General features: G+C 42.5%; 1 protein-coding gene across 4 annotated transcripts in view; it reads left to right on the plus strand.

Moving 5' to 3' along the window:
- LOC149803953 (inter-alpha-trypsin inhibitor heavy chain H3-like) overlaps nucleotides 1-25,417 on the plus strand; it is a 115,612-nt gene that overhangs the window by 34,396 nt on the left and 55,799 nt on the right. For all 4 annotated transcript variants that reach the window (XM_089953787.1, XM_089953788.1, XM_089953785.1 and 1 more), the window contains exons 7-9: nucleotides 6,470-7,170; nucleotides 8,655-8,778; nucleotides 8,887-8,994. In XM_089953787.1, coding sequence (XP_089809913.1) covers nucleotides 6,470-7,170; nucleotides 8,655-8,778; nucleotides 8,887-8,994 — 933 coding nt within the window. The remainder of the gene's footprint in view (nucleotides 1-6,469; nucleotides 7,171-8,654; nucleotides 8,779-8,886; nucleotides 8,995-25,417) is intronic.

Below are 25,417 nucleotides of genomic sequence, written 5' to 3' on the forward strand. Positions count from 1 at the left end.
ATACTGGGAGAATTCTTCTTGTTCTAGTTGTTTCAGTCTCTCTCTATAAAGTCTTTTTACTTCTCTATCAAGACTTTCGTATTCTAGACCTCTAGCTTGTTTTTTGTTGTAATATACGCGATATATCCATTTAATGAAATTATCATCATTTGTTTTTTCATGACCGGGTTTTAAAATACTAGATTTATTAGATATATTATCTAATATCATCTCAGGTAATTTCTCTCTTTCAATATTTCTAATTTCCTCAACAACTCCTTCGTTAAATTTTGCAATTAATTCTACGTTTTCTCCTGCTGGTTTGGATTTAGATGCAAGTTTTTTTCTCACATCGGCGACTTCAGTACGAAGTTCTCCAATACCTTCAAGTATTTCCTCACCAACAGGTGGAGGTTGAGCTGCAGCTATGTCAGTTGGAAGGTCTCGTAAAATCTTCTTTGCCTGTTTAGTTCTTCTTGCTATTTTTTCTGATACCGGAAGAAGATCTTCTTTGATGACAGTTGTAACTTGTTCAGTAGCTGCAGTGACGGGTTTAAATAGTTTTTTAGTTCCTTCTTCAAACTCAAATTTTGCTTCTTGCTGCGCTTGTAGATTTTTTCTAAATGAGTCTTTGACAGGAAGAAATTTTTTAATTGCTTCTAATCGTTCTCGAGCTGTTCTTGCAGTATGAGATTCTGGATGTATCATTTTATTATAACCTAATAATTTAATTAATATCAGCAGAAGAGGAGCAGCAGAGAGGGTACCTACCAACGTTGGTCGTCAAAAAAATAAACAAGAAATAAATAAACACGTAGAGTACTTTATTTTTTAGCTACTATTTCAAACTGAGGTTTTATTAGTACAATCGGTCATTACAGAAATAAAACATCTCAAGGAAAAGTTCATTTGTAAAATCTTGACCTTTCTACGAGATGATTTATTTGTTTGTTTTATTTGTTTTGTCGGAATTCTATGGTCTGTTCACCCTCTCTGCTGCTCAAGCTAAGAGTCGTGCCGTAAGATAGTCACAAAAATTCTTGCCGGACTTTCCATTGGCTGAAATTAGCGCCTCTGGTGTGACAGACGTCGGTATAACGGCTGAAGGCGCGCCTGGTGCCTTTGCTAGCTGCGTCGGAGTGACAACAGAAGATTGTGAGTTTGCGTGTTCGTTGTTTCCTAGATAATTATCCTCACGATCGAACAGTATGTTATTATTGTAACCATGGAGGCTACCAAAGTTTAGCTCCTTCTTAGACTGCGTAACTCCATAGTCCAGCTTGCTTTGCTTGCAACCAAATATTTTCTCGTATCTGGGAAGCAGTTCTGGTTCATCCATCCACGGGTCTGTTAACGGCCACCCACGGGCCTATATGCATGTTAGCTAAAACTGCTTTTGCGCGGTCAATGCATTTTTCGAATGACGACAGAGCACAAAAGTTGCAATTTCTATCCCAGGATGATAAATACAAAATAAAAACCTTGCATAACTTTGTTCACCAGGCCTGGTCATGTGAAACCTGCCAAGGTCCTAAGGATAAACGACGTCTGGAAGAAACTTTTGGGCGTTTGGTTGTATTGGTAAAAGTAAGAAATTCTAGCATTTTCACTTATAACGTCGATGCGTTACGTTTCGCCGCAACGAAGAGTATGCTGCAACGTAAAAGAACGGGCCGAGTGCGTTTTTCCTTATCTTGGTGTTGTGCCAGTCTGTTGCCCTGCTGAAGTTAACGTTGTTCCAAATGAGCATGCATGACTCCATATTGATCGGGTTCTCGTTCGAACTGCAGGTTTCGCGCAAACCTCAGGTACAATACATGAAATTCCTAAACAGTTTGGGCGATGGTTTGATCTTGTCAAATGCACGTTGCATCCAGTTGTCGTGCACCAAAGAACAAAGTTCGCCTGGTAGTGTCAGAACCTCATTTGCTTACCGTGATCATCATTCCGTCCGTCCTCTTCAACGGAGACGATCTTCGAATATAATCCCATTATCTTTGCGTCACCAGGCAGATCATACTCGGTCGTAAAGTCGTAAAAGTTCACTGCTGACGTTAATCTTAGTGTTCTTCGACTGCTTAGCCCTTTTGTGCTATGGTACAGCTTCTGAGGTCGACTGACTTTATTGGCAATTTATTGTAGAGCAAGATGGGAAAGAGGTTCTTTGTTTGGAAGCGTCAGATTTTTGGCCCTCGTATTCGCCTAAAGTTTTTTAATTTCCTCTTCAAAATGTTCCGGACTTAAACTCAGTTAATGGCGTGTCCGCGGTTGAAGATTTTCCTCCTTGGCTTCCCATTTGAATATGCATGCAATGACATGGTCGAGGTAATTGTGGCACTAAGAGAAGCTTTAGATGGCACGGTTATTTTAAATACATTTGTTCTAAATGGGGTAGAGCTGCGTGAATCTTCCTACTGTGATGGATGGTACAACCTATCGGATAACCTAGGCAACTGTTGTTTACCTGTTTAGGCTGATATGATACCACTTTCTTGATATCTTGTCTCTCTGCAATGCGGCTCCTACAAACTCCATTCAGTCGAAATGGTAACAAGGTCGAGCACTTCAGGCCTTTTATTGCTGTACAACGACAGAACAAAACGGGTTTTCATGCTGATTACCGACATAGGCAGCACGTCGAATTAATCATGGGCAAGCTGTACACGTAGGTTGACTCCGTCAAGCATCGTACTGGTGTTGTTGTTTCACTCAGGATTTACCAAAGATATTTGAGGACCCACCGAGTCCGGTGCCCGATATGCACCTGTTCATTCACCTAGATGAAATACACACAACCCCTTGGTTTCGAGTGATTTGGACAGATGTACGCGTGCGACCAAAGTAGTTCGGGCGGCACATAGGAGATGGGTCCTTAATCCAGCAAACGCTCAGCGTTTAAGACTAGAAACGCCAGAATTTTACCTTTTGGGAAACCAAAATTAATCTCGAGCTTAGCTAAGAACAAAACGAATGAGCTACTGCTGTCCTTCGCATTCAATTACAAATTATCAGCGCAACAGTCTGGACTGGTATCACAACCGGTACCCATGTCAAACGCATATAAAATGCTGTCATGAAAACCAGCGTCAACAAAGACTGCTACACAATTACCGGAAAACCTGAATTTCGCATCCAGCCACAATCAATACCGTTGTTGTCCGCACTATTGCAACTGAAGGAACAACGGCCTTAGCCGCGACAATTGCATCCAAATTGCTATTGAACTAAGCTCAGTCAGAGCTTATGGCAAGAAGCGGTTTCAACGCTGAGGTATCCTTACTAAAAAGAATGATAAATGAAAGTGGTACCATGATGAGCTGGTCCGACAAACACGATGCCGCGATTAATGCTTAGTTCGATACTGCCATTTACAGCATGTTCGAGGATCTTGGGTTTATAATGGCCCTGGACGATTAGTGTTTCCCTTCACCTTAATAGCTCGTAGTTGCAATCAAAAGGCTCTTCTCTGAGACAGATGCCAAATGGAGCTTTAGGCCCTGTCACCTTTTGACCTACGGATGTCTGCAGTGTTCAACCGTCTGGCAATGACAATTTATACGCGGAACGGAGATTGGTTCCCTATCGCTCTTTGGTGCACTGTGGACTATGGGGTTAAACCAGGCTCTGGCGATGTCATTTTATACGCCAAAGCCGTCCACATGCACGTGTTTAAGTCACTATCCATTTCCTGCAGTTGGATCGTTAACATGATCGACCAGTCTGATCAACAGAACAGATGACGAGGAAACTGGAGAAAAAAAAATCGCGACTACAAACAGCAGATCAAACGCGTACGCAAGAAATTCATCTGCACAAAAGTTTTCAAGTTGAAACAATTTTGCAAAAAGAAGCCGAAGAACGCCGAGAGCTGTAAAAAACAGAAAGGGCCTAAAAGAACTGGCGGAATTGACATGTCTTCAAAAGCCCATGCGAATTGGGCAAGCGTCACAGGCGTTAGTCTGCCCAACACAATGTGTTTCCGCTCCTATTGCCTTTGTGGTCGAACTAGCCTCAGTCGCTGCTGCCATAATTTCAATGATCGGCAGCTACGTTTGCAAGCGACTTCAAATAAAGGAGGAAAACTTGCATTAATATCAGTTTTTGTGGACTCTAAAAGGAACTGCATCACCAACCGTAGCCACTACTCCGCAAACGAAGAGTTTATCTCATCATGAAAATTTACAAAATTACACATCCTCCGAAAAGAGTGAGCGCAAAGGAAATAACGTGATCATTTTATTACGAGTCGCCAATGGCCGATCTAGGCTCTGACGCTCATAGTGCGAGCTCAACATCGAGGCGAAGCCGCCAAAATCGCAGATAAATCCAATGCTGAGGAAAACAATGGAACCCAAAATTCGCGCGAGGTTAACTTCAATACATCCGATGCACATATTTCCCTCAGGAGGTCAACACATCCAGTCTATTTAATGTCCATTTACAGCAGCCGTTCCACCAACAAACGAAACGTTCAGTAAAAGTTTTGCTTCGCGAACCGGCAGCTTCAACAGCAAGAACGAGAAACTAGCGAAGAAGTAAAGCCCAACGCCGCAAACCACACACGCTATGGTTTCGCATCAGTCTTTGGCGGCTTTGTATTTGTGATGTAATCAGAACGTTCTATCGACGCAACAGGCGCCGTGCAACTCAGTTTTGCCGCGTAGAAACCCAGAATGTAAGACAACTTTACTGCAGATCTGCCTGTGATTTGTAAATGTTCAAAAGACAACAAAATTAAAAAAAAAACATAACAAGGGTTGATAGCCTTCGAGTACTTTTGGGCTTCCGAAGTAGTTTTTCCGCCGCTTGGATTGCGCTTGTAAAGCGTAACGTATCACTTATCAGTCAACTCGTTGAGTAAATCCGCCAGTGGCAAATGCTAATACTTTGGTTACGCCTTTATGAGAACGTGAATAAGCTTGGCAGCAGATATTTCATCAGTGGCCTTGCATACAATACAAAGTTAATTCCAATGGCTTTTTTTAAGGTATCATTAAGTCGCCGTTACGCTAAGTCAATGTGGCATCTGCAAAGAAAAAAAGATTAGCTTATTAGCAGTCATTTTAAAGCGGGATAGAACTCGCCAACTGATATGGCGTTCTCGTTGCCAAAAAGAGAGTTTGCCAAACTCTGCAAATACCAAAGACAGCCGGGTGGGCTGCTCGATGTATATACCTATGTAAGGTGGGCAAAAAATGTTATTTCTTGTGACCTGATATTTAGGCTCAGTATTATTTATTTTACAAAATGACGCCTTAAGAGTGGAGCCCGGGCTGTCTTGGTGGAACTGCTCCCAAATACATAAACCGGCAGGAAAACGTAAACAAATTTTCCCGCCAAGAGTTAAGGAATCGTAACTGGCCTGGGGGAAGTATTTTCCCTACTTCTAGAATCTCCTAAAAGGGATACAAGGGATATCAAAGTGACCAGTTTAATATCCTTAAAGTACAAAGTCCGAGAGCCAAATATTTATATATTAGTCGCCTTCTATGGCAAGCAGAATAACCCATTGGGACCGTTCTACCACCCTTATGCCATAAAGGGAGATAATTATTAGAAGTGTTGTTGCTGTAGTTTAACGCCATTTTTCAGCACACGATAGGCTATACATGGCGGCCAGTATAAATGGTTGAGGAAGAACCCGGGAAATCCTCGGAAAGAACCACCGACCCACGAGAAGCTCCTGGCAAGCTTTCTCACATATCCACATTAGCCGAATCCGAGACTCGAACCCATGCAGACAGAGGTGAGATGGCAGTGATCCGTAACGGAAAGCGATTTAGGCCACTCGGCCACTCGGGACCCACAATTATTAGAGTAGCGAGCGAATTGTACATTAACATTATAAATATCCTTACAGACTAAACTGGGCGAAACACTTCCTCCCATGTCTTCCTGTTGATGGAAATATTAGGTTTACTCGAATCTTATCCTTCGTCTGGCCATACAATTCTAAAATTTAGGTATCTTGGAATTTGTTTTCAAATTGTTCGTGGAAACCTCTTCGGAATAAATTTTAACATGTTAACACATGTATATAGTTAGTTCTACAATAAAAATGGCGGTTAAGAAGGATTTTCATACTATGATAGCTAAAGCCCTTAAGGGATAAAAAATCTGTCACCTACTTTAATAAGCAAATAACGGATTTCGATTCGGCGAATGCCATAGATGACGTAGCAGTACCATGGCGTGTTTGAAACAATAATTATCTCCTTTTTGTTCACCAATGCAACAACTTTTTGTGGGTTTATTTACCAAATTGACCACTACTTACATCGTATCCATTCACGAAGAGTGTAGACCCAAATCTGTCTACTCATAATGCACCGGCAGTTCTGGTTCTATGCGTTCACGTGATTTAATAAATAGAACATACTATGTATACCCTGATTTACAGTGCCATTATGCGCCGACACATCTGCCTTTATACGGTTCGGATTCGGATGGACATTACACATAACAAATGTATATATGTCTATATTTTCAGGCACTAACATCAACAAGGCCTTGCTGGATGGCATCAAGCATTTATTTACGTTAGAAAAATCTGAGTTCCGAAATTCGATGATTGTCTTTCTCACGGACGGGGATGCAACGGTGGGTGAAGTTAAGTCCGATATAATTTTGGAAAATATTGAAGTCGAAAACAAAAGGGGAGTCATTCCAATTTTTACTCTTGCCTTTGGTGAAGACGCTGATTATAATCTTCTGAAAACTATATCTTCACAAAACTACGGAGTCGCACGAAAAATTTACGAAGCATCGGATGCTGAATTACAAATATCTGGGTTTTACGACGAAATATCGGCCGCTCTTATGACTGATTTAGTATTCCAGTATCTAGAAGGATCTGTTGATAACGCCACTGTTACGAAAAGCCAGTTCAAACGTTACTTCGATGGCTCAGAGATGGTTGTGGCAGGAAAAATGGCGGAAGAGGAAACAAAAACCGTCCCCTTACAAGTTATCGGTAACAGCATAGAGGGCAGTACCGTCCTAATCATTAATACTGCTGTTATGGAGTTTGGAGACTTTACAAATATGACGACTCTGGCTTCCATTGAAAAAATCACCGAAAATATGTGGGCGTATTTAACCATCAAGCAGATTGTGGAAAAACTGAATGAAGCTGACGATGCTGCTGAGAAAGAATCTCTTAAAGCGTCAGCTTTGGCACTATCCTTGAAGGTGAGTTATTGTATTCAAGTACAGTTTGTGTTAGTACATTACTCGCATATAACTGAAAATTGTAGATAGAAGGATCAGTGTATAATCTATGAATTGATTCATAAATAGAATATGTTCTATCAGATCTTAATCTACGCTGGAAATTATAGATAGAAGGATCATCGCAAACCCTAAATTGCAAGTACAATATGTACCGGGAGGACTGTGCCTACGCGTCCAAAATTATAGATCGGTGGATCAGCGTAGACCTGATCTGCCAGTTGAATATGTTTTGAGAGATCTGAGTCTACGGTAGACAATATAGACAGAGGTTGAGCATTTACTCTCTCATTTGATCAGTCGGTAAAATATGTGCCGAAAGACCTGGACATACGGTCGTTTGCTTGATACTATAGATACAAAGATCAATGTAGACTCTTGTCTGATCTTCCAGTACAAAGTTTACCAGCAAACATGCTGGGTAGCTCTGGAATAGTCTTCTATTTTTCCCAGCTCCCAATAGCATCATAAAGTGGTTTACAAATAGACCCGCTTCTAATAACAGCATAAAGTGGTTTAAAAATAGACCCGCTTCTAATAACAGCATAAAGTGGTTTACAAATAGACCCTCTCCCAATAACAGCATAAAGTGGTTTAAAAATAAACCAGTTTCCAATAGCATCATTAAGTGGTCTAAAAATAAACCCGTTTCCAATAACAGCATAAAGTGGGTTAAAAATAGACCCCTTCCCAAGAACATCATTAACTGGTTTACATACAGACACGTTCCCAAAAAGACCATGACGTTGTTTAAAAATAGAACTGCTAAGCTGTAGAGACTTGTTGCTCGATACAGACACACACACACAGAAACAACTTTTAACTAACGAAGACGTCTTTACATACTTAGTTATCGCTTTACCTTACCGGACACGACTGATTGCTTGTACTAGCACAAAACATAATACATTTATGCAGTTGATTTTATGATTTAAGTCCCAGACCTTTGCCTAAGGATGAGAGGCAGGAGTGGAAGCCTGGAGTGATTGTGGGTTGGGGTCTCTAACATCACTGATGTTTGCTCAATGCATTCTTATTGTGTATGAAAGGAATAATGCCAGGTTGTCGTATATAAAAAAGAGTTCGTTCCTCTTTCCAAAACACAAGCAAGAACTGAAATCACATGGCTTTAGAATTTGCATGCCATGATAAATTGACCTTGTTCTCCGTAAATATCAGACTATTTAATAGTAACATGGTCTGATACGTATATTGGGGTGGGGGTGGGGGTGAATTTCGCGACTTAAGACCAAAGATAAAAAACTCAGTATTTTTTTACAGTGGAAATCAATCAATCAATACAATAATTTATCAGTTTATCACTTAACCTGTATGCATGCATCACTGTATACTTATCGGTCGTTGTAAGTATATATATATATATATATATATATATATATATATATATATATATATATATATATAAATATATATATCTGTTTCAGTACAAATTTGTTACTCCCCTAACGTCCATGGTTGTGACGAAGCCAGAGACTCAAGGCGAGACAACTAGGAATTTGAATTACTCAGCATCTTTTCTGGATGACACAAAACCAAGTTCTTCTCTAGGTAACTATTGTCAAATTACACTTCATATACATAATAGAAGAGTATATATTTTTGCTTGCTACTTTTGTTCCTATTTTCAATGGAAATTTTGTATTTCCTTATACACAGGAAATGTCCCATCCCTACAGTCGAGACATTCGTTTCGAACGACACGTCGCCAGTTTCGACCGCCACATCGCATGAATCGTTTTCGAGTCAAACATTTTAGACCTACAGGTATGTCATTTATTTTCACTTTTGTATAGAGTTACATACAATATCAAATCATATCATATCATACACACACATATCTATCTATCTCTCTCTCTCTCTCTATCTATCTATCTATCTATCTATCTATCTATCTATCTATCTATCTATCTATCGTCTGATATCAGTAGTGAATGGGGTGAGATTAGCGACAATGGGAATTAGCATCAAAAACACCCCCTGGGTAAGATTAGCGACAATGGAAATTTAACATTAACCACCCTGGGTAAGATTAGCGACAATGGAAATTTAGCATGGGCAAAAAACCCTGGGTAAGATTAGCCACAATGGAATTTAACATTGAAGAAAGGAAAAAAAAAAGGAAATATCCATTCTAGCGACAAAGGCATTCGAACAATGGAAAAAAATATCGATTCTAGGGACAAAGGCAATTGAACATGGGGAATAGAGTTTGGGTCTGTCTAGAGACAAGGGGAATTGAACATGGGAATAGAGTTTGGGTTTGTCTAGGGACAAAGGGGAATTGAACATGTTAGAAAAAAAAAAAAAAAAAAAACTACTTTAGGGACAAGGGGAATTGAACATGGGATTTTTTAAAAAAAAAAGATTAAAAAAGGGGTAGGCAATGGAAAGTTAGTCTCTTTTCGAGATATGTGGGTGGCCCTGAAAAGGGCCTTTGGTTTTATGTTAATATCAACATAGACGGCATCTGTCACATCTTCTTCTTAAACTTCTTCTAACTGCAGGTCCATACACAAGTACCCTCTTGAGGCATCCTTGTCTTTCTATGTAAACTCTTCTCATCCATAGACTAGTATCTGTCCTATCGACAACAGTCCACTTGGATCGGACATACATGGGTATGTCCGTCCTGAATATCATTGTTGACACAAGGGTGGAAGATTGAACGTCGGTCCACATCTTGAGGCTCCGAGAACAGGTGAGTGATTGCACTGAACTGCGCTTATTTATAGGGAGAGGAAGGATTGAAACGGATTGAGTTCATTCGCCAATCCAAACACGCGTGACAAAATTCAGTCAGCCCGCATCCAATCCGAAGAGAGCAGTCTGTGACGTCACGTGGTCTATATAGATTCGCTAGCGCCTGTGTGCAGTCAATCGATGCGAGACAGTGATTCAACATGACGGAAACTCAGAAAACGATTCACTGGGGTGCACCAGCAGTGGAGACCGCCCAAGGGAACCCGGACTTACTTTCAGAAGAGGTACATTGGGATTTTGTGGATTTTCTTACCTCGCAAGAATTTGTTCCGGAACCTTCGTCTCATTCTTCATTACTGCAAGTGGAGAATTTTAGACAGAGACAGAAAGAAGAATTGGAGAAATTTATGCAACGACAAAAGGAAGCGGAACAAGCTTTTCTCCTACAGCAACAGCAACAGCAACAAGAAGAGGTAAGAAAAAAACAACAAGAAGAAGAAGTAGCAGCAAAGAAACAAGAGGGTGAAAATCAAACGGCCGCGGTACTGTTGGACATTTTAGCGGAGTTAAGAAGTCTGAAACAAATGTATCAGACTTCTTTATCACGACCGAAGAGAATACGACCTTCCCGAGCTAAACACGCCAACCCTGTGACTAAGCCTATCGTACCACCCTTAGTGATTTCAACCCAATCATCATCATCAGAAGTAGGCCTCGGCCGTGGCAAAGGCTTAAGGCAGATAAAGTTGATTGCTTAAACTCACCCCTACACCAAAAAAGGCCCTTTTCAGGGCCACCCACTTCTCTCGAAAAGAGATAGCCTTTCAATTTGCCAATAACTCAAAAATCACAAAAAAAACCAAACCATTTTACCCTTATAGTACATGTCTATGTATGAGTGCGTGAGTGTAGCTTCTTATTTAAAATCAAAACTCAAAGACACTTACCTTATATAATTAATGCATTCTTTTCTCCATAGTTACAATCCAATTCACAATTCACAACAGAACACTTTATAAATTATATTCACTTCTTCTGTTTCTTTATTTTACTCTCTCTTTTTTTTTCAATTTCTTCACCGTCACAGTTTTTTCCTCCTCTTCCTCCTCACTTTCTTCCCTTCTTCTTTTCTTCTCCTGTTTCTTTTTCTTCACCTGGCTGCTTTCTTCCTCTGAAGAATCTCTCTCTTCTTCTGAAGAATCCCTCCTTTCTTCCGACTCCTCTTGTTTCTTTTTCGGGCAATCTGGAGACCAATGTCCTTTTTCTTGACAATAATAACAGGTATCTTGACTTTTGTCTTTTCTAGCCCCTGTTTTTGTTCTTTTTTGACGGTCTGGACACTCTGAAGACCAATGCCCTTTCTTCTGACAGATATAGCAAGTATCTTGACTTTTATCTCGAAAGGAAGGAGAGTAGTTCGTCGGCTGGTCTGAAGAGAATTTTCTAATGACCCCTCGCAAAGCTCTGATGAAACGTTCCATCTGGGTAGTCTCTTCCATCGTTGTGCTCGGTTTGAGAGTGAAATGAATAGTGAAAGGACAAGACACACACCCTTTTATATACGCTGGTTTGCCATGACTATAAATTAGTCTATGGTGTTTAAACTTGAGTCATTTGACGCTTTGCACTCAAGATGAAACGATCCTATTCATTCGAGAAGAAAGAAGAAGAAAGTAAGAGGCAGAAACGTGATCTATCGCCTCGTACCAGAGCTGAAGTCTTGGCACAAATTCATGCCAGTGATTTTGAAGAGGACATGAGTGAACCAGAATCCGAACCCTCTAAACAAAGTTCACCACCCTTAGTCAACCCTGAAAAGTACTATTCCATTCGAGAGACGGAAAAGCGCTCCTCTAGAAAAGTTGGAACCACGGCTTACACCTACACAGTGAAGTTTAAAGATTTCAAGTCCGACGTACCATTGGAGAAAGCAGAAGGGTTTATCACTGAGATGTGGGATTCTTTGCTCACCGTACTCAAGCCAACCCAAAGAAGACGATCGCTTGACACTATCCATAGATCACGACAGCTTGAAATCCCCTGTTTGGATCGAGTTTAGCAGACCCGCAGAACTAACCCCTTCCAAAGTCATGGACAAGATTCAACACGTACAACAATCTAATGACCAGTTTGACATCACCGATGGTAAAGCCACATTGAAAATGGCCCACGTCTCTCCTCCTCAAGGGACCGGACAACGCAATAAGGTGTTATTGGTGAACGACCTTCGCAACACCAAAAAGAGTCTCGTCCAAATTCACAATTCTCAAGACCAGATGTGTTTAGCCTGAGCCATCGTTGTGGGACGAACCTATGCCAACAAGAACGACACGGTAGAATGGAAAAGAGCCTGGAAAACTATTCAACGATCCGACCGAGCCAAACAACGAAACGAAGCAGAACTCCTGTTACAACAAGCCGGACTGTCCAAAGATACACCCTGTGGCATTCCTGAGATGCAGAAATTGCAAGATGTCCTAGCTCCACTCTACACCTTGAAAGTGCACCCTCAAGAAATGCGCGGACCTCTGTTGTTTCGAGGGAAAGACTTTAAGGACGGAAAATACATTTATGTCTATTATCATGATGACCATTTCGATACCATTACCACTATCACTGGATTCCTGGGATACAGTTATTACTGTGAGAAATGTGACTATGGCTATAACAATCGAGAGCAACACAAACATTGCGGATGGAAATGCCCAGGATGTTTGGCCTCTCCACCCTGTCTGAGCGAAGGACAAGAAAGATTACATTGTCCTGCTTGTCTGCACACGTTAGTAGTTAAGTGGGATACCCTAGCCTCAATGGGAATTAGCATTACAGAGACCCCTGGGACACTCTAGCCTCAATGGAAATTAACATGGAGAAAAATCGTGGGACACTCTAGCCTCAAGGGGAATTTAACATGGGAAAAAGTCTTGGGTCACTCTAGCCTCAAGGGGAATTGAACATGGGATTTTTTTTTTTTAAAAAGTTTTTTAAATTTAAATTTAAATTTAAATTTAAAAAAAGGGGTAGGCAATTGAAAGGCTATCTCTTTTCGAGAAATATGGGGGCCCTAAAAAGGGCCTTTGGGTTTTTTCTTCTTCTTTTAACTTCTTAACTTTTTCCACCATCCCCTTATTTTGTCCATCATTCCTTTCTTCTTTTTCTTTTCTCTTTCTGGTATCCAGTCCGGGTGACCCATGGCTCGGAACTTGGCCTGTATTTTCATCCAGTTGTTATTCAGTTGGTCGAATTCTAATTTCTTCTTCTTATTCTGTTCTTCCTTTCTTTCTTTAGTCCACCTTTCCTTTATGTTCTCTACTTCTTGGGTCAGCACTCGTTTCATAAGTACCTCGGCTTTTATAAGTTGGTCAACACCCCATTTCACAAAAGACCACTCAGTCCAAACTAAGATATCTTGTAGGAAGCATCTTACTAATGTTGTATTATCCAGAGCTTCCTTCAAGCTACCTACTCTTACATAGGGAGGGTTAATGAATCCTCTTATTTTCTTCACTTCTTCTTCTAACATACCGTCAAGGAGATCCATAGCTAGTTTCAGACTCCTCACTTGTCTGGTCACAAAATCCCTTGTAACTGGATATTTCCATTCCTTTTCTACTCTTTCTACAACATATACTCCATCTGCTATCCAAAAATAACAGTGTCTCAAGTCGTTGAACAGGTCAGATACAGCTACCATTTTCTTTCCGTAGAATCGTGCGAACGACGAACACTGTGGGTTCTTATAGTGAAAGCGCGGACGTGATGGAAAACATCCCCCTAAAACATAAAATTGATCTTACCTAGATCATGACCGAACAACGCGCGGACGTGAAGGAAAACATCCCCCACTTTTCTCATTTCATATAATAAAACCCCAAACTATACTCTCCACATACGCAAAGAAACAATAAAAAACCCATAATCTACTATTCACACAAACTTACGCAAGCCCTTACAAACACAAACACACAAACACATACACTCACACTATTAATAAAGAGTTAGTGTTTATATTCACACTACTCTACCTACACACATTGGCAAATTAATAGTTATTTCTTTCCTAGAGTATTGGGTAGCCCTGAAAAGGGCTGTTGTTTTTTTTTGAACTCCAGATGCACCTATCTAATGATGGCACCTTCCTGGCCTGGCGCCACACACGCATCTTCTACTCCAGTCTTTCCAGTTGACTCGTTTGGCTGGGAGCGCAGAGGGAGGATGATTGGCTTCATCACCCCAATCCTCTGTCTCTGGTATCTTGTAAGCCATCCTCTCTCCTATTTTCTTTTCCTCCTCTTCCCTCTGTCTTCTCTCCCCCTCTTCCTTCTTTATTCTTTCCTCTTCTACGATAGCCTCCGCAGCCAGTTCATTTACCACGCGCCTGACATATTCCAGATGTATCTGGAGTTCAAGAAGTTTGCTTATTCTGGTATTCATTCTGGTGTTGATCAATCAACAAAGGTAGCTAGACTGCCCAGCGAGTTTCAATCTATAGTGAAAGCGCGGACGTGAAGGAAAACATCCACCTAAAAACATAAAATTGATCTTACCTAGATCATGACCAAAAAAACAACAACGCGCGGACCTAAAAGAAACACTCACTCACTTTTTATGCTACCCATCACTATTTTAAAATTTTTTCATAAATCACTTCAATAGACTATCCACATACGCAAAGCAATCCAATCTAACTCCAAATATACACCTCAAAGACCAAAAAAAGACATCATTTTAATCTACTATCCATACCAACTTACTTAAGCACTTACAAACACAAACACACAAACACATACCCTCACAGTTTTTAAAAAAAGAGTTAGTGTTTATTTTCACACTACTCTACCTACACACATTGGCAAATCGATCGTTATTTCTTTTCTAGAGTATTGGGGTAGCCCTGAAAAGGGCTGTTTTTTGTTTGCTATGGCATTCTTTTTTAGTTTCTAAGAATGCGATGTCCTCTGAGGATAGACTTTCTGGCGATAGGTCTGCTTCTTCGGAAAGAGAAGAAGAACTCTTTGGTGTCGATACGACAATCGACAAAGCCTCTGTCAGCTTCAGGTTGCTGCTGTTGTTGTTGTTGCTGCTGTTGCTGCTGTCTCTGAAGTCTGTACTTCTCTGTCCATTCTTCGTTTTCCCTGTTCATTTCTTCTCTGAAGAGCTCTTCTATCAGGTCTTCAGTGATTTTTAACATTCTCACATTCTCTATTTCTTCTGGCTTCTGTATCAGACTGTGTCTGACCCTATGCAAATTCACGTAGGCTTCGTTGAGCTTAGCTAGTTTGGAGCACATCTTCGTAGGAGGATGAGTCGACAATGGATGGTTAGACTGGAAACAACCCCGGTTCTTAAAGTCAAAGCGCGGACGTGAAGGAAAACATCCCCCACACGGTTTTCGAGCCGCAACGTTCAGTGAGTGTTATGAGAGGGATAGTAAGAAATGAAAGAGCATCAATCCAACATTCTTATAGCTAAACAAACCACAAAGGCATTTTTTTCAAAACACAACATTTTTTATTCAAAAATCACTTAACACTAAACAACAACTCTAACATTTTTAACAATAATCCAACACTATAACATCAATCAATCTCTTCAAATCACAAACATTTTTTTCTCAATTGACAATCTACTTTAAACAGGGCTGACAACGTTGTGAATGAAATTGTGATTTCCACTTTTGGAAATCATTAGGCCATTGATGGACACTACGTTTCCTAGCTTGAGACAAAAGATAAGCATAATGGTCACAAAACCATCTATCTACTTTCACATCGTTTCTAGAAGAAGAACGAGGATCAAAATGAGTCACTAAATGTTCTAAGGAATAGCCCAGGCTGCGATGATGCAGAAAATACACACAATATTGTCCACACACCAAGGAATCTGTGCCTTGTAATTTCACATTATTGAATCGGGTGGTTTGAGCATTTCTTCTCATAAAGTCGATGATATCGTCTTCCAAAGGGGGCAATCCGTACGAATCGAAATATTCCACACATCCTTCTTGAGGAAAGTAGACGGCTACCCAGTGGGTTCCTGGGAGATGACTGTCGTCCGTGTTGATCACGTAAGCTTGATGGTCTTGAGGTTTGCGATGAGGAAGTTCATCTTTAGCACAGACGACAGGATTCCAAGAAGCCGTATACGAACTGTGGTTCAAAAGGTAATAAAGTTCCCAGGTATCCATGTTTTTTTTTCTTCTTCACAGGTAATAATAAGTCGTCAATTCGATCCTGACTTTTTGCTTGAAAATGTCTGACGAATAAACGGTTATTCGTTCTGTTTCCTCACTCTGATTCAGGACAGCTTCGATACGATGGATCTCTTGAGTGGTTAATGGTGGACAAGAATGTTTACGCAAGTCTTTATACCACTGATGCAACACATCTTTGTCCGAGATGAGACTCCAAGCCTCGTCCAGATATTCGTCTAATTTTTCTTCTTGACTTAACATCAGGCATTTATCGTGTTGAATTTGACTGGGATGAGCGTTTTGACATCCATAACAATTTTTCTTGATCAATTCCGTCATTTTGTCGACCAAGTGTTTGGCAAAACAGGAGACTAAATGGGCTTCTTGTTCTGGCCATCTTGAGTTCATCACGATCACTTCTTCTTCTTTTTCCACAGTCTCCTCACATTCCATCTTTAAAGTTTCTCCACTAGGTAAAGAGGGATAACAGTCTTCCATGGTTTCTAGTAATCTAGGATGACTTCTCTCAAACTGTTGATTTCTATGGTATTATCGAATTCTGCATACAGGATGACGTTCACCGTTTCATCAGGGTCTCGGTCTTTAAACTGAATTTCCACACGAATCTGGCCGGATTTTATAGGGTGGAAATGTCCCTCGTCGCTGCCTTGGTCTGGAGTGAAATCAAAAGCCCACAAAGCGTAGCCTCCTGCATAATCCTCGTACGTAATACCGTGACTGGTATTGGTTCCTAACTGTCCGGTGGCTTCGTACAGGGAGAAGTACGATCTCAAGTAATTCTTCTTGGTAAAGTCAGGTTCGAAAGGTCGGGTACACAAGGTCTTGCCATAGCGACTGACTTCGATTTTGGACACGCCAAAGTGTTGAAAGTAGAAAGGATTTTTTTCGGCAGCTCCGTTGAAGGCTGTATTCTCGACGATACCAACGATCAAACGTTTGGGTAACTGTCCTTGGAACAGATGATTCTCGATGATGGATCGCTGTCCCTTGGGAATGGTGAGGGTTTTCACTTCCACGCGTCGTATGGGATACTTGGCGGTCGTTCTGCTCAACGTCTGACTGATGTCGTTTCCCACTTTAGGTAACACTTCCACACGGCGTACGTAGAGTCTGGCTTCTTGGATTTTGGTTTTGTAACCGTCACTATCAGCCAATAAATGGAAAGCGGTACTGCTACGATTCAGTCTCAGGCGGACATCCACCCCGTTCAGCAAATACTTTTCTTGCAACCACATGTCCAAATGCAAACGATCCATCAGTTCTAAACTTGTGTCGACTCCCGTGATTCTCTTTCTTCGTTCTAGAAATCCATCATTGTTGTCTTTCTTTTCATCAGTTTCCAATATTTCAAACTTGGTAGGTTCGTCAGCTTCCCATACCACACAGGCATTGAGATGAGTGTTCTTGGCATCTATTCCGTACGTCAAGAGATTTTCCAGGTAGGCACGATAAGGGTAAGTATCCATGATGCTACTGACCAGTTTGTTATTCAAGTACAAGTCCACTCCACTGAACAAGGAATGCATGAAATTGTTGACGGGAGCATCTGCTTCATCGTCTATAGCACCTCCAGTCTTATCTAGAATTTTGACTTTCAGGTACAAGTAACTGCTATTCAGATCGATGTAATCTTCGGGCTGTCCTTTGATTTCAAACTCGATGGGAGCGGAATCCGTCAGTGAGGAGACGGGGTGAAATTCCACCCACTGGGATTCTTGCATGGTCATCATGGTAGGGGGCATGGCAAACAGATCCAGTTCCGACTTGGAACAAGCGCAAGACTCTCGGTGCATCATTTTTTTCTTCTTTCTCAATAATCGAAAACGTCTAAGTCTCGAACGGTTCTTCTTTTCTTAGCCTTTCTAGCTTGAAGTCTGGTGAAAGGGTGTTTTCTTCGTCGTCTCTCTCTGCCTTGTCCTTGCTGAATGCCTGACTCGGTAGCGTGCAGGGCATTTATAGGTGTGTCTCGTCGGCCTAAAATGTCTTTGCCCGTTTGAAGCAAGACATTTTTGCCTGCCCTCATGAAGGCTTCTTTAGGGTTTTGTTTGTCGATGATGACATTTTGGAGAAATTCTTTGCCTTGCGTCAGTGCCGCATCTTTCAAGGCGTGCAATCCGCGTGTCACCATCGGTTTCAACACTGGGGCCACCGAACGAAAGGCCGATTTTAACATGTCTCCTAAACCGTGTCCTCGCTGTCGAGCAACCCCTCGGTACACTGGATACATGACTTACTTACGAGTCGTGAGAGAACCGTTTTCGAAAATGGTGTTTCACCGTGACTTTTCCTTTGGTGAATGGAATATTTTGTCCCAAATCTCCTTTTATAGCAATGTTGACCGTGTCCAAATACGACTTGCTGACCGGCAAATAGTGAGGATGTACAAATTCGCGGTGGACGTGGTAAGTGTTTCCACCTTCCTCGTCAGTGTTCGTGGCAGAATCCACTTCGAAAGGAATGACACGCAGTAACGGTACGGAGGTGTGTCCCACCACGTTGTACTCCACCACATCGGAATACACGAACATCAAATTCAGTCCTTGGTTCAGTTCTACCGGGGCACGAAATAACTTGCTAAAAGACTCGTTGTCGTAAACGATGGGTAATTCGTTTTTTCATGATGATGGCCTTTCTCATGTCCATGTCTGCGCCCAACATGTCAAACAATTCAGGACAAAATAAAATGGACAGGATTTTACTCCGTTCAAATTTCATCGAGAAGCGACGAGCTGCTTTGTGGTACTCCATGGTGACATTTTTGTTGACATGCTCCAAAGCTTTCAGAAACACGACATTAAACCTAGAATCTATGGTGCTGACCAAATGTTGACCACTAAAATAATAGCCTGGGGGAATGAACAAGTGATAGGTGGTGTACTTTTGATTTTGTGTACGGGATTTCTTGTCATATTTGACATTGCTATCCATCCACTGTTGCATTTGCTCGTCATGAACTTCCACATCAAAAAAATTTTGATTGGGAAGGACATTGAGGACTTGGGTCGGGTGAATGATTTCTACTAAAGCCACTTCCCAATGGGCTTCGTGATCTAACTGGATGGCTTGAGGTAATTTGGCCGTGTAACAGAACAACGTGTTCTTGGGAAACACCTCCATGGAACTATCACTGGGTAAGGTTAAGTAAAATTGGTTTTGGTGACTCATAATTCCAGAGTTCTGTGGCTGTCCGAGGGGTTAGTGTACGTCAGAGGCGTGTCTCCGCCCAAAATGGGGTTCTGGTTGTGGTTGGAGTGGTGACTGGCACTGGCACTGGACACAAGGTTCCCGTGGTTCCGGTTCGAGGTGAATTTCAGGGAGGGATTAGGAAGCAGGTAACCGATGCAACTGCTCAATAAAATGGTCCACAATTGTTTGTCTCCTTGTTGCAAACTCAAATTGGCGATGGCTGCCCCGATGACACAATACACCACGAAGATTTGGCAGAAAAAGACGATTTGCGTTTTAGGCACACGTTCTCCACACCACACCCACAAGGGTTGTTTTTGTAAATCTTGCACAGAAGAACTGGGTGAAGGAGGAGTGGTCGACGTAGCTGCGTCTGATGTGTGAAAGGGCATGATGGTCACTTCTTTTTATAGTCGATGACTTGCGAAGCGTCGATCCAAGAATCGAAACTGGGCGGATATCCTTTCCAACGTACTTTGACTTCTTTGACACGTCGTTTGCCCACTTTACGGGTTCGAGAATGCTTTCGATGTCGTACACGTCGTCTTCTTTTTTGGTGACACGTTGCAACTCGGGCAAATAAAACGTTCCTTTCAGCACTTCTCCGTTCATGTCTTCCAATTTACAGACGGCAGGATGACGGCCATGCACTCGTCCAGTGACGCGAAACAGTTCTTTCGTCCAGTTAGGTAAGTAACCTTTGTCAAAAGTGCGTTTGGTTTTGCCAATGCGCACCCAATCTCCTACGGCCAACTCTCCACTTTTCTTGGGGACAGCCCTCGTAGTGGACGTACCAAACAGACGCTCGAACACCAGCACTTCGTTCTAGGGAGTCGCGTCTTGCGGGGCACGTCCGATGCTTCGATGGTAAGATTGGTTGTACGCTTGCACCAGGTACGGTGAGATGTCGATGTACTTCAGAGTGTGGTGATGCGTAAAATATTTCCACATGCGTTCTTTCAAAGTGCGTTGAAAACGTTCCACGATGCTGGCTTTGGTTTCGGGATTCTCGGTGGTAAAAAAAATGAATGTCACGTTTCTTTAATTCTTTTTGGAAAGCTTGGTTCAGAAATTCGGTGCCTTTGTCCGTTTGATATCGAAGAGGGTGACGACCGCTTTGTTTCAACACTCGTTGCAGGGCTCGCACTAACTCGCTGCTGGATTTGGAAGTCAAGGGCGCCACCCAGGCAAATTTGGAAAAGACGTCGATGACACAAAACAAATATTTGTAACCACGATTGTAGCTGGCCAAATGAGAGACATCGGCTAAATCGGCTTGCCATTGATGATCGATGCCTTCCACTCGGGTGCGACTTCTGGCAAACTTGCGTCGAATGGGTTTGTGTAAAGTGTAGGTAGCTTGTTCTTGTAACCATCGTTGCACTTGAGGGAAACGGAGACTTTTCAGTCGCGTTTTGGCAGCACGATACAATTTTTCAACTCCTGCGTAACCTGCAGGATGCAAGGGATCGTAGTAAATGCTGGCTAAGACTTTTTCCATTTTTTTTTGTTTCTGTTGATTGGTGTGTTAATAAGGCACCCACTCTTGGAAGAGGCTACTCTTTTTCTCTTGGGGTATTTTTTTGGATTGCAATGCTTTGCGTGTGCGACCGGCAATAGGTGTTGAAGAGGAGGATGTCTGAGCGGGGGATATCGGTTCTTGTTTCACTTCTGTCTTCACTTCTGTCTTCACTTTCTTTTTCTCTTGTGAGGAAGAAAGGGTGGCCATCATCTTTTTAATCCATCCAATTCTGGAGGTAGGTGGTGTTGTTAACTTGGGTACTTTTTCGGGTGGAGTTTGAAACCCTTCTTCTTCTTTTTCTGTCTTGGTCACGGGTACTGGTGGTACTGGTACTAGTGATGGTGCTGGACTTTTCATCAAGCTCTTAAAATCTTTCAGAGTGGGTAGATCTGTTTCGTCTAAATCTTTTTGGTGAAAGAGTTGCAGTCGTTGGAAGAGTTGACCGTACTTTTGCGATTTTTCTGTTTCGGACAAATCTTGGCGATCCATTAAGGACTGCAATTCGTGTTGTAACTGGGACATCTCGCTCAAATGGGGATTGGGAGGTAAATGCGGGGTGCGTTGTTCTTGCCACCGATGGTATTCCATCCATCGTTTGTAAGGCACTAAAGCTAGTTTTCGTCCTTCCATGGGGTTGTCAGGGGTCCATTCTGAGATTTTGGGACTTCCGAAGGCCTTTTTATCTTGCTCCCACCAGTCCTCCCAACATGGCTCCCAAGACTCCTTTCAGTAAGGGGCCTAACAAGAGAGGCAAAATGCCTCCACGTTGGACCAACATCTTCTTCTTTTGACGAATGGGAATTTTCTTTTGAACCATTTGGCGAAGAACGTGACGATGTTTGCCTAAGCATTGTTTCTGGTGTTTGGACAAAGGGATCGTGCCTTTCAAAACGTTCAAACAACATTCGCACACGGTATCGATGACCTCTTTGGAGGCCGTTTGAATGAGTTTTTTTCGTAGGGGTGGAGAAGCTTTGGACAGGACAGATAACATGTCCCCATGTTTGACTAAACGAGGAGGCAGTCCTTTCCTTTTCTTTCCTTGGGGTTTTCTGGAGTGTGACATCTTCAGGAGCACCGAAAAAACACTGATACCCGACTTGGTCACAGGCCTTTTTTTATACTGGAACGCGTCGCCACTGATTGTCTTTACGTCGTATCAACTTCATGACAGGCATGACACGTCGTGCAGGGGTACGCAACGGACTAAATCGAGCCAGTTCTTGCTTGGACAAATCCAGTAAACTTTGTAACATGCCCGATCTTTCTTGGACTTTGATTTTGGGAGAAGGTACTTCGTGAGCAGCAGCCACTGCCACTAAATTGGAGGGTCCTGCCACTGGGGAAGTTCTTTTGGGGGTCATCAACGGAGACGTTCTTGGTGTAATCAACGTCTCCAAGTACTCTTCAGTTCTGGGTGTCATTAACGGAGAAGTGGATGAACGTGAGGATGCCGGAGACGCAGTCACTGCCGTGGCAGATCGTGGTTTGCGAGTGTAAGGTTGCGTCCTGGCCGAAGTGCCTCTCTTGCGACTAGTTTTCTTCTGTGGGCTTTTCTTTTTCTGGGGACTTTTTCTCTGTTTCTTTATCTGGGGGCTTCTTTTCTTTTTCAGGGGTGGTGTCTGGTGAGAGGAGGGTCCCGCCACTGGAGAAGTTCTCCTTGGGGCCTGGTCTTTTTCTTCTTCTTGGGACTTCGTTGGACTTTTGTCTTGGGTATAACTTTGGGGGCATTAAGATCCCATCTTAAAAGTGAGCGAATGATGACCCCTCCTAGAGTACCGCTCCCTCCAGGTTTCAAAATGATTTGTTTTTTGGTTTGAGTGTCGATGCGGGGATCGGCCAGTTGGACCAAAGCGACTTTGTTTCGATCGAAAAAGCGTTTGGTTTGATGAGGAATCTGAATGATTCCTTGGAGTAATTGACGTGCCGTCACCGTGAACCATCGTAAGACTTCTTTGAGACTAGCTTCTAAGACACGAGCTCGTGTTTGTGGATTTTTTTCTCGACTGATGCCATACAAGGCACGAATCAATTTGACGGGAAGATGCGACTGAAGGGACGTCATGTTCACACTGTGTGAGACAGACGAAAAAGGGTCTGAGGTTTTTATAGATTTTTTTATGGGGAGTGAAATGAAGTCGAGGACGGAGACGTGTACAGGACAGGCCCTCCATCTTGGCACCAGTGGTGAAACAAGTGGGTACGAAATCGCAAATCCTCGGGGGTCGTAGGTTTCAAATCGACGAGTAAATAGGCGTGTGGCGTTTGAGTGGCATCGTCGTACGCCTGAGTCAGCCAAGGCGTTCCTAAGACTTGCACTTGCGATTTATCTCGAGGGCTTTTAAACAAGACCACGTAATGCGCATTGAGACTGATGGTTTGATGGGCTTTACTTTGTTGAAACAAATTTTGGGTGATGTAAACGACACTGGCATTACGGTGATGCCCTTTGCGCGTGAACCACAGTTTAATTTCTTCTTCGTCTTCTCCTAACATGTCGTCGAAAATGACCAAATGGGTGTGACGGGAGTCAAAGACGATGCCGTCGTCTTCTTTAGGAATGCCTTCCACAAACACGATGGAATCGCCTTGACTTTCTCGCAAGAGGCTGTACGCCGATTGCCACTCTTTGTAACACCACACGATCCGCTGAGGTGGCCGATCGATCAAATGATGTTTATGTTCGATCAAACGTTTGACGAATTCGGTTTTGCCTGAACCGCTAGGTCCAGCAATGAGCATGTTAAAAGGATGACGAAGATACAAAGCCTCCCAACTGGCACGATCTAAGTGTTCGTCGATGACTTTGTCAGTAGAGGAAGAGGGAGCAGAGACAGCAGAGGTAGCCATGGTGTGAGAAATGTCACTTGTGACACGAAAAACAAACAAGACAAGAGTTTATATACTTTTTCAGAACACGTTTATTGAATGTTTTTTTCAAACATGAATACGAAAGACAAAAATACATAAAAGCCAAAGGCTTAAGTACAAGAATAAAAGGCACATGATAACCATAAACGTGGAATAAACACAAGTGTCTGTACAACATGTTTTGGGTAAAGTTCTAACCAGTTCTATAGTAGGGGGTAAGGTCACACAAGTGTCCTCCCGAAAGGGTCTTTCAGTCCTGTCCACGACAGTCCCGTCCTGGGTGACGGGTTCTTCTGGCACCGTCACTAACACGGGTTGAAAAGTAACTTTTTTCCTTGAATAACTCTCGTGCATACTGGGCCACCTCTTGGGTCCAAGCCAAACCAATCTGGTTTCTCCTTCGTCAACGACATGGTAAGTTACTTCAATGAACAATGAACTATCGATCTTGCCTAGGGTTCCTTTTTATATACAGACCAATACCGACGTGACCGTACGGCAACGTAAAGTGATTGGGAAATCGCACTCGCTTCTGGTATACAATTTGATAGACTTTTTCCAAGGGTCGACTGACGATGTGGTGAGTGGGTAAACGTACAATCTTGTTCGGTTGATAGGTGGTCACTTTAAAGTTTCCATCCTCTCCCGATTGCAAGGCTTCTTTCAATACCCCAAAGTTCACCACTCGACTGGTACGATAATTCAGAGTCAGTCCTTTCACTTTGCACGTCGTGTGCACTTCTCCTTGTTTGTCCCGGTATTCGTAGCCGTAATTTTTGGGACCGCCACTGACGAAACTTAGAATCTTGTCGTCGGGATGCTCGTCTGTCCAGGCTCCTAAACGGTCTCCTTCGATGTCAGGGTGATGTTGAATCGGGTGATCGATGTAAATGCAACTGTCCGTGTCAAAGTACAGGACGCGTTCCCCTAACAGTTCTAAAGCTTCGTACAATTTTAAGCGAGCATGGGCTGTCACGTAAGCCGCAATGATGACATTTCCAAAAGGGTCGTCTTGTACAAAGTCCAGATCTTCTTCGTAATTGACCAAGATCAAATCCTCCCGAACGACGTCCACGTGTTTCATGTATTTGGTTTTGTCGTGAATCATCTGGAAGTAGCGGGAAGGTTCTGTCAAATATTCCGTCTTGGGTAAACACGGTCGTTGTGCCATTTTACCCCACAACCAATTTAACATCACTTTGGCAAACGATCGCCTGCCTTCGTTTTTCTCGATGTGGTCTAAAGAGATGCCTTCTTGTGCATAGTATTTCTCTTTGAATTGTATTTGGTCTTCGGGAGTGTGACACCAGGAAGGATAGCCGCTGGCTTCTTGCTTCAGTTTCAAAAAGGCATCCACGTAGTCAGCGAAAATGCCTTTCTGAGTAGGGTCACCCTTGTGGTACTGTTGTGTGTTGGGAAAGTGGCAAATTTCGTACACTTCTAACAGTTGGTATCCCATGTCCAGAGCTTTGAACAATTCTACGCTGACCCAGGTTCCCGTCAAGCACGTTCTTCCTGGGTGTGATGACAAGGCTGATCTTAGTTGCACGTTTCGGCACAAGTACGGCACAAAGGAAACATCAGTTTGCCTTGACAATGGTGAGGTAAGACGGGATGGTATAGGTTCGTGGGAGGCAAAACTTTGCACTTGATCAAGCCTTCGTATTGTCGAATGTTTTTCAGGTCGATGTGTT

Source organism: Sinohyriopsis cumingii, chromosome 3 (assembly GCF_028554795.1).
Source record: "Sinohyriopsis cumingii isolate HCF-2022 chromosome 3, ASM2855479v2, whole genome shotgun sequence".
NCBI lineage: Eukaryota > Metazoa > Mollusca > Bivalvia > Unionida > Unionidae > Sinohyriopsis > Sinohyriopsis cumingii.